General features: G+C 48.9%; 1 protein-coding gene across 2 annotated transcripts; it reads right to left on the bottom strand.

Annotated features, from left to right (window-relative positions):
- Xbp1 (X-box binding protein 1) lies at positions 1-5,085 on the bottom strand. 2 transcript variants are annotated; one of them, NM_001271731.1, is made up of 6 exons: positions 4,856-5,085; positions 4,013-4,109; positions 2,425-2,559; positions 1,649-1,687; positions 1,542-1,622; positions 1-1,233 (listed from the first exon to the last, which is right to left on the bottom strand). In NM_001271731.1, exons 1-6 carry the CDS (start codon positions 5,059-5,061, stop codon positions 676-678), a joined length of 1,116 nt encoding a protein of 371 aa, NP_001258660.1. In that variant the 5' UTR covers positions 5,062-5,085; the 3' UTR covers positions 1-675. The 2 variants fall into 2 exon arrangements, with proteins under 2 accessions (NP_001258660.1, NP_001004210.1); NM_001004210.2 differs by having other exon boundaries at positions 1,542-1,687.
- Positions 5,086-9,349: the final 4,264 nt, after the last annotated feature.

The following is a 9,349-nucleotide window of genomic DNA, read 5'->3' as shown; positions in this document are numbered from 1 at the left end:
TAAAATCATTCAACGGGGATGCTGCGTTGCTTTTTTAATTGCATGGGTAGTTTTAAATAAATGGAGAAAGCACCTTCTAGAAGCTACACTAGCAAGAAGATTCCATCAAGCATTTACACAGTAAATTTCCAATAATTTTACAAAGATTCTTGATCTTCACTTGAACTGGACATAAGGAAGGACAGGCCCCTCAGGTTGCTGTTTCTCTGCTTGTAGAAGGAAACAAAAGAAACCTGTGGGGCGGGGAGGAGAGAAAGAACTGGTGACTCTCATGTCTACTTCAGGACATGTGAAGAGGCCGGTGTGGAGCTGCACACCTGGTAAAGTCCAGCACTTGGGAGTGGGGTCAAGAGGGTCACAAGTTTCAGCTTAGCCTCGGCTACATAGCCAGGCTGAACGATAACTGTCAGATGACTTTCCCTATGATTTAGAGCATGCTACCACCTTTAAGATAATGAGAATCTCAAAAGCTGTAGTATTGGAATACCTTTGAAGACCTCAGACAGCTGAGTGTCAAAAGACAATACTTGGAAGTCATCTAAGAGGTTTGAAATACTTTAGAGGAATTCTTATAAGGCCAGATAGCCTCTACTTTGGCTTTTAGTGAAGCAGACAGGCCTATGCTATCCTCTAGGCAGTGTGATGATCAGGGAAGGAGCCCAGTGGTGGGTGGCTTTAGACACTAATCAGCTGGGGGAAAAGTTCGTTGGCAAAAGTGTCCTCCCAGGAGTGGTCTGTACCAAGTGGAGAAGACATGTCGCTGAAGGGAGAAGGGGAGCCCTCATATCCACAGTCACTGTGAGCATCCAGCAGGCAGGAAGGTGGTCTCAGACAATGGCTGGATGAAAGCAGGTTTGAGATGCCCAGCTCGGGAATGAAGTCATCATCCAAAGGTTCTTTCTTCACTGAGACAATGAATTCAGGGTGATCCTCTTCTGAAGAGCTTAGAGGTGCTTCCTCAATTTTCACTACCACATTAGTTTGGCTCTCTGTCTCAGAGGGGATCTCTAAGACTAGAGGCTTGGTGTATACATGGTCAAAACGAATGAGTTCATTAATGGCTTCCAGCTTGGCTGATGAGGTCCCCACTGACAGAGAAAGGGAGGCTGGTAAGGAACTAGGTCCTTCTGGGTAGACCTCTGGGAGTTCCTCCAGATTAGCAGACTCTGGGGAAGGACATTTGAAAAACATGACAGGGTCCAACTTGTCCAGAATGCCCAAAAGGATATCAGACTACAAGAGGCAAAACACAAAAGAGTTCACTATTAGAATGAATGTGAGTCAAATCTACCAGGAATACTCTTAGTACTGGGTCCCACAATGCTACTTAGGGCCTATGCTCTCAGATCACAGGACCCACCCACCAGAACCCCTTACCCCTACTCCATGACATAATCTACTGAAGACCTGGAAAGTGACCACTTACCCCTAACCCCACCAACACTAAGTTCTCCATTTGCCCGGCTAGGCGTGCCACAGCCACTTAGATACTACGGAATGAGCCAGTCACATAGCGTTTAGTAAAGCAGAGCGAGCTCTACCTCAGAATCTGAAGAGGCAACAGCGTCAGAATCCATGGGAAGATGTTCTGGGGAGGTGACAACTGGGCCTGCACCTGCTGCAGAGGCGCACGTAGTCTGAGTGCTGCGGACTCAGCAGACCCGGCCACCAGCCTTACTCCATTCCCCTGGAAGGAAAGACCAAAGTAAGTAAACAGCTAAATGTCACCAAGGATAGATACACAAGGCAGCTGTGAGTCTCTGTTCTTCGAAGGTCGAGAAAGGAGCTGGGGAGGTAGCTCCGAACATAAGTGTGCTTGCTGTGCAATCCTGAAGACCCAAGTTCAAATCTCCAGCACCAAGGCAGGCACAGACAAAAGGCTCACCAGGGCTTACTGGCCACCAGCCTAGGTCCAGATTCAGTGAGACACTGTGCTTCAGAGGGATAAGGAGGAAAAGGGTAAAACATCTAACATCTTTCCTCAGACCTCTACGTAAGCAGGGATGTGTACAAACCCACACCCCTGTGTATATACACACCTACATAACCAAACCAAGTAGCATCTGCCTGTAGTGGAAACTTTGGGAAGGTGGAGATGGGAGGGTTATCAGCAAGTTTGAGGCCAATCTGGACTGCATGAGACCCTGTCCCCAAAAAAAGGCCAACAAGCAAGCCACTTGCTCATACCTGTAATCCCAGCCCTTGGGAAACTAAGGCAAGAAGAAGTTCAGTTCAAGGAAACGGAAAATTTCAGGTTTGGTCAGTTAAGCATGGGGCCTGTAGTCCCACGACTTCAGAAGCAGAAGACACGACACAAGTTCAAGACCAGCCAAAATTAGACATTAAGACCTTGTCTCAAAGAGGCAAAGAGGACAGATTTGGTGGGAGGCCAAGAACACGAATCTGGTAAATCACAAGATTCACCTTGGACTCTGCCTCTGAGACCTCTTCAGTAACCAGGGCATTCATCCCCAAGCGTGTCCTTAACTCCTGGTTCTCAATCACAAGCCCATGAGTTTTCTCTCGTAAAAGCTGATTTTCTAGCTGGAGTTTCTGGTTCTGTAAGAAAATGCAGAAGAGGCTATTAAAACGTGAAGTTTTGCTACAGTTGGTTTCCTTATTGACCTGGTAAATTCTATGCTTGTGTCACTGCGTCCCTGGGGGCTAACGGTATAGGTGAGTTGGTAGAATGCTTGCCCTACCAGGCTTGAAGCTCTGGGTTCCACCTTCAGTTCTGCATAAAACTAGCAAGGGTGGGTGGCTCATGCCTGAATCCCAGCTCTTGGGACATAGCAACAAGAGAAATTTTGGGTCATCTTTGGCTGCACAGCAAGTTAGAGGCCAGCCTGGGAATACATCAAGCTGTCTCCCAAAAAACTGCCATTGAGCGCTCAAGCAGGCAGAAGAACAGTTTCCTCAAGGCCAATCTCTGAAGAAAAACAAAGCGAGTGTTATCAATGGTGTCACAAACAATAGTAATTCACCATCCCATCTTGAACGGGCAAGTGTAGATATATGTGGTAGTGATCCAGTAGCAAAGAAATGGGGCAGCCTAAATGCCCATCAACAGATGGCGAATGAACCATGAAAGTGTGGTGCACCCATACAGTGGGATAGTACTCATCTGTTTAAAAATAAGGAAAATTGGGGCTGGGGATTTAGCTCAGTGGTAGAGCGCTTACCTAGGAAGCGCAAGGCCCTGGGTTCAGTCCCCAGCTCCGAAAAAAAGAACCAAAAAAAATAAATAAATAAATAAATAAATAAATAAATAAGGAAAATTGGCAGGGAAAATGTATAACTTTGGAAAATATATTAAGTGAGGTGACCCAAACTCAAACCAGGGCGCACGTGCGCATAAAAAAGTGGGTGCAAATGAGGCAATGCCTAAAAAAGCTAGAAATAGCTAAAGTTAACTAAACGTAAAAACTAAAGCATCTCCCAAAAGGGTAAAAGGATGCTGGGGTGGAGGGGGCACAAAGGGGCACTGATAGCAGAAAGGATGCAGGGGTGGAAGGATGTAAGGGAAGGGGCGGGTGTGACAGGAAAGATCACCTAAAACAAGCTCTTTGAAAATGCTCTAAGGATACTTAAGACTGTGCTAAGTGACAATTCAGTAAGGGTGGTGGGCTATACCTCACAATTGGCTTTTTAAAAAAATGCTATTGATAAGGCCCACACTGTAAGAACCAGGTGACGATTAAAACTTTCAAAAGAACAACAGTTCTTGCTAAGATTGGTTAGTGGTCGAAACCTAGAAGGAAGGGCAGCTTTGGTGAGCCTATGGCAAAGCCAGGAGGCGCTACAGCTTAAACAATCAATGATCTATCCACCCCAGCTAGCGTCTGCCCAGGCTATGGATAGAAATCTAGCTGCCCAGGGTGAGTCATGACCGCCTATCTGCTAGGCTGGTTAAACTTTAAACGGCACTTTGAGTTGTAGTGTAAAGGGCTGAAGCAGCTTACGATGGGCCCTGAGATGCAAGGCATAAAAGCATGGCCTTAAGTCCCTTTACCTCTTCTTCCAAATCCACCACTTGCTGCTCCAGCTCGCTCATCCGGGCTTTCTTTCTATCTCGCGCAGTCTGTGCTGCTACTCTGTTTTTCAGTTTCCTTGAGGGAGGGGGAGACAAAGAACATATCTGAGTCATCTCCAGCTTTCCTGTGCCTTCCATTTGTAAACGTGGCCAGCTGGTGCTTTCGTTGGCTTTACAGAATAAGGCTTAGCAGTGGTAAACACTCTTGAAGACTCCTCTCAAAACACACACACACACACACACACACACACACACACACACACACACACACACACACACACACACAGAGCTTTCTGTCCACAGACCTTGAAGACTTGCTTGATTCTCTCCCGAGTGGCTGTCCGCCCGGATCTCATTTTACCACCGGGCTGACACATTCCCGTTGCGTCATAAGCTTCTTCCCTCCTCCCCCGCTACTTTCTGGTTCCAATTCCGTCCTACAGGCTCCTTGCTTGAGCGACATCCATGAAAGCGGCAGGGGCGCTACCAACTGTCCCTCCCCAAGCCCAACTCTCGGGATGCCGGAGGCTGTTGACTCGGTTCCCAGGGTTGAGTTCCCAAGTGGCTGCAATGACAGCTGGAGCGGCTCCGGCCCTACTGCCACAAAGAGCAAGTTTTTGCAGTGGAATGGGCGTCAGGCACGTTCTGTACCTGTGTCGGGCGTTCCTGCACACACCCCCGACACAGAACTTTGGAGGGGCTGCCACCTCAGTCCCGCTTTCGAGGCGAATCTAACCCACCGTGAGGAGCCCGCCCGGCTGGCACACACGAGAGGGTCCCGACCCTGCAGCCCCGCGCCCCAGTCCCGCCCGCCGGGCCCACCTCCGCAGCGCTTTCTCCTCCGGGCTCAGGTGCGTGAGGCGCTGCCGCTTGCGAGCCTGCGGTGTCCCGCTCGCCTCCGACCCTGCGGCTCGCGGGCCCGGAACCATGAGCGGCAGCGCTCGGCCGCCGGAGGCGGGCTGACCAGATAGGAGTAGCACTTTGGGGGCCGCCGAGGCCGCGCTCGGCGCCGCTGCCACCACCACCATAGCCAGGAAACGTCTACGCCAGCGCCGCCACCGCCCCGTGGCCGCCTGCCGCGCCCAGCCTTTCTAGGGTCGTGGCCGTCTGCGATTGGCCTGTGCTGCGTGACGCGCGGCTGTATTCATCGTTTATTGGTCCTGCAGGCCCGGGGGCGGGCTCAACGCGGGCGGGGTGAGTGTCCAGCGTGGCTGCCCAGCTGTTCGCCGTGCGAGCTGGGCCTTAGGGTGGGTGGACGGTAGAGACAGCCGGTTGCTGAAGTCCAGGGTCCAGGGTCCTCGGCAGACGCGTCCCCACACAGCTGAGACTTTTACCCGGAATGCCAGGCTTTCCTCTCAGGCCAGATTTCCAAACCGAGTCTCACAGATCGTTACCATAGCCCGACCACGTTATAATGTCCGGCGCCACATCGGTCCCTAGTACAGCCGAAAATCAAACTGGTGGCATATCCGGTTTAGAGTTAGCGAACACATACACACAGACCTGGGGAATTTCACAAAATGAGTGTTTAGGAAATGAGATTATTGCAAAACGAAATGTAGTAGGGTGGTGCTCGCCTGTAATCTCAGCACTTTATAGGCAGTTTGAAGCCAGCCTGGGCTACATAGAGAGGTCTAGGCCAGCTGAAGCAATAGATCAATCCCTATTTCATAAATTAATCGATTGATTAATTAATTAATAACTTTAAAAGAAAACACCAGAACCCTGTTTAGCATGTAGTGAGGGATTAATAAATAAAGTTTGCACAGGGAGAATACATTTGGTTTTGTTTTTCTTCACATTTCTAAACTCTTGTGGTGTGAGCTTTTATCACAGTTGTCTTTGTTTTGCTGCGCTGGAGCCTGACCCCAGAACCTATTGTTCTACCACTCGACTCCACTATTCCGTCAGCCCACTTTATCTGTGGAACTAGAGATACCACTGAGCTATGCCTCCGGCCATTAGTATTTCTTTCACTGGGGAATGGGGTTGGGGGGGTGGAAATAGGTTTCAGGGGATGGTGTGATTCAGTTGCTCTCAGCCCTATTCTCTAGAGACAGTGCGTTTGAAGCTTACCGCTGGGCTATGCTGGCCATTAAACTTCCAGGGTGGTCTGCCCGTTCGCTTTCCACCACTGGGATTACAGCAGGCTCAGCCTTGCCAAACCTTTCTCCTGGGTGCTGTGCATTTCTTACCCACACACCCATGTGTCCAGCCCCTACATTACTATTTTTTCTATTTTTTTTTCTTTTCTTTTTTCCTTTTTTTTTTTTTCAGCTGAGGACCAAACCCAGGGCCTTGTGCTTGCTAGGCAAGCGCTCTACCACTGAGCCAAATCCCCAAACCCCTCTTTTTTCCAACAATCTATTTTTTAGTCACTTTATATCCCAATCACAGCCCCCCCTCTTCCCCGTCCTACCCTTACAAATCTTCCACCCCCATTGCCTTCCCCCTTCTTCTTAGAGAAGGGGAGCCCCCTTGGGTACCACCCCACCCTGGGACATCTAGTCTCAGCAGGACTAAGCACATCCTCTCCCACTGAGGCCCAACCAGGCAGTCCAGGGAGGTTGAATGGGATCCAATGGCAGGGAACAGAGACCGAGATGAGTCCACTTGTTAGGAGACCCAAGTGAAGACCGAGCTTCACATTTGCTACAAATGTGTAGAGGTCCAGGTCCAGCTCCTGCAGGTTCCCTTGTTAGTGACCTCTGTGAGCCACCATGGTCCCAGGTTAGTTGACTCTGTGGGTCTTGTGGTGTCCTTGACCCATCAGCTGCTGGATGAAGCCTCTCAGGAGACAGTTATGCTAGGTTCCTGTCTGCAAGCACAACCGAGTGTCATTAATAGTGTCAGGGGTTGGCTCTCTCACACGGGATGGGTCTCAAGTTGGACCGGGTGTTGGTTGACTCCATTGGTCGCTCCATCTTTATCCCTGCACATCTTGTAGTCAAGACAAATTTTGGATCGAAGGTTTTCCGGGTTCATTGATGTCCCCCTCCCCCTCAGAAATCCTACCTGGCTACAGGAGGCCACTTCAGTCTCTATATCCTCATCTGGTAGGAATCTCAGATAGGGATAACCCACCCCACCCCCGTAGACTCTCCAAATCCTCCCCCTACCCCACTCCGGCCCATCCAAGGCCTCCAGCTAATCACCAGAGAAGTTCCCATCCCCACTGATTTCCGTTCTCATTCCCTGCCCTCTCCCACCCACACCCATGCAGTAGTTTTGTTTTGTTTTTGTTTTGGGTTTTTTTTTATGTATTTATTTTATGTAAATACACTGTCACTGTCGTCAGACACACCAGAAGAGGGCATCAGATCCCATTACAGATGGTCGTGAGCCACCATGTGGTTGCTGGGAATGGAACTCAGGGCCTCTGGAAGAACAGTCAGTGCTCTTAACCGCTGAGCCATCTCTCCAGCCCCTATGTTAGGATTTATTTTTTTTTTTTTTTTGGTTTTTTTTTTTCGGAGCTGGGGACCGAACCCAGGGCCTTGCGCTTCCTAGGCAAGCGCTCTACCACTGAGCTAAATCCCCAACCCCCTACGTTAGGATTTTTAATGAGAAGCAAATAAATGTTCCTTGTGAGAAAAGAGCTACTAGGCTTTACCCTGGATCCCTTGACCTGAAGCAAAGCCACTCAGGAGGCTAGAGTTGGTTGGTTGGTTACGGGTTGTGGTTGTTGTTGTTGTTGTTTTGCTTTGTTCACTTTTAGATCAGCAAAGTTTGGTTTTACCCTATATCTCTGGTCTATCTAGTCTCTGGTCACCTAAGTCATCTAAGGATGAGAGCCAGGCTCTCTTGGAAGAGGAGTCAGCCACCAAACGACAGTAAGAGAGCAATTTAGATCAAGATATTAAACCCGGAGGAACCTGAGGCAATTCACAGATGCACGTTTTGTTTTCTGGAAGCGACTACAGGTGTTGAGTTCCCTAGATTACACAACAGAACCTTTGCAAGAAGGTGCTGCTTCCTGCCCGGTGTGTGGCACATCCCCGGTTCTCGGTGTTCAAAGATGAGTAAAATTGCTAGTTGGCAATTGGAGATTATGCCAAACTTCAAAGAGTTCTAAGTAATGGTTCAGATCAGCGCTTTGAAATCATAAATACACTTCACCAGGGAGGAGCACATCGCGAACCGCTGCTTTAAATAAGCATGTTCTGTGAGCAACCATTTTCTCATTTCTTCTGGCATCCATTTTCTCTGTCCACAGGACAAGGGGAAGTCAGTGACCACTCCTTTAAAACAGGCCGGTCCAGCTCAGCCTCTGAAGCACACACTGTTTCTGTGGGCTTGTATAGGCAAGGAATCAACATTGCTGCAGGACAAGAAACCGTTGTCCCTTGGGCTGTGAGCTGCTGGGTCCTAAAGACATGAGATTCACCACTGCCTTTCCAGAGCAGTCTTTGGAGGTGTCTTCAGGTAGAGACCCATGTAGAAGGACCTTATAAATCTGTGAAAGGCTCTGGGGAAAGTCACTTAACTGTGGCTTAGGATTAGGACACCAAGACAATGCCCCGCTGTGCCAGAAATCCCAGAAAAACATTGAAATCCAAAGCCTTTAGGAGCTGAAGAGATGGGTCGGCCAGTCAGGGCAATGGCTCCTGAAAGGGAAGAGCGGAGCTGATCCCTGGAAGCCACGGAAAGTTAGAAGGAGAAAAGCAAGGCCACAGAGTTGCCTCTGACCTCCAACACACAGGCTGGGTGCATGCTGAGTTACGTCCCTCGTCCACACATACAAGCGCCGTAATAATAATTATAAAAACCATTAGGCATGAAAAAGAAAAGGCAGAATCGAGAGTGGGGATTAGCTGTACAGCATTTGCTTAGCAACCATGGGAACCCTACCACCACCGGAAAAAAATGATCGAAGAAAGAAAAAGGGAAAGGGGGCAAGAAAGAAATAAAAAGAATGCGGACGGTTCCATAGGACCGCCTCTGTGGGTGGACAGAGCCCAAGACTCGGAGCAGAGGAGAAACATTTAGTGGCACCTATTTTGGTCTGGGTTAGGGGGGTAGGAGTGGGATGTTGACTTTTCACTCCTTCTTATATTTCTTCAAGGCTTTTTATCTTTTCTGGCAAACACTTCGAATCATACTGCAAACAGTGACTTGACCGACTGCAAACTGCTGTTCATGAAATCTTCAACAAACGCTCGAATGGCTTCATATCCTCTGTCCAAGATTATGTAGATAAAGTCGTGCATCAGATACCATTACTGCTTTAAATACATCCACAAGTCGCAAGTCACAAATAACTTTTGACCTAATTTTTGTTTTGTAAAGTTTATGTATTTGACACAAGGTCTCACG

The sequence above is a fragment of the Rattus norvegicus genome, chromosome 14, assembly GCF_036323735.1.
Source record: "Rattus norvegicus strain BN/NHsdMcwi chromosome 14, GRCr8, whole genome shotgun sequence".
In the NCBI taxonomy this organism is placed as follows: domain Eukaryota; kingdom Metazoa; phylum Chordata; class Mammalia; order Rodentia; family Muridae; genus Rattus; species Rattus norvegicus.
Note: the sequence above shows the minus strand (reverse complement) of the source record. Positions and strands in the feature narration are given on the sequence as shown.

Bases quoted from the DNA above. Each gene is read 5' to 3' on its own strand.
- Xbp1 (NM_001271731.1), bottom strand. From the start codon at position 5,061: ATGGTGGTGGTGGCAGCGGCGCCGAGCGCGGCCTCGGCGGCCCCCAAA. The intron at 1,688-2,424 runs GTGAATCTTGTG...CTTTCCTTCCAG, and splicing joins TCTCAGAGGCAGAGTCCAAG to GGGAATGGAGTAAGGCTGGT. The intron at 1,234-1,541 runs GTAGAGCTCGCT...TGCCTCTTGTAG, and splicing joins TTGCCTCTTCAGATTCTGAG to TCTGATATCCTTTTGGGCAT.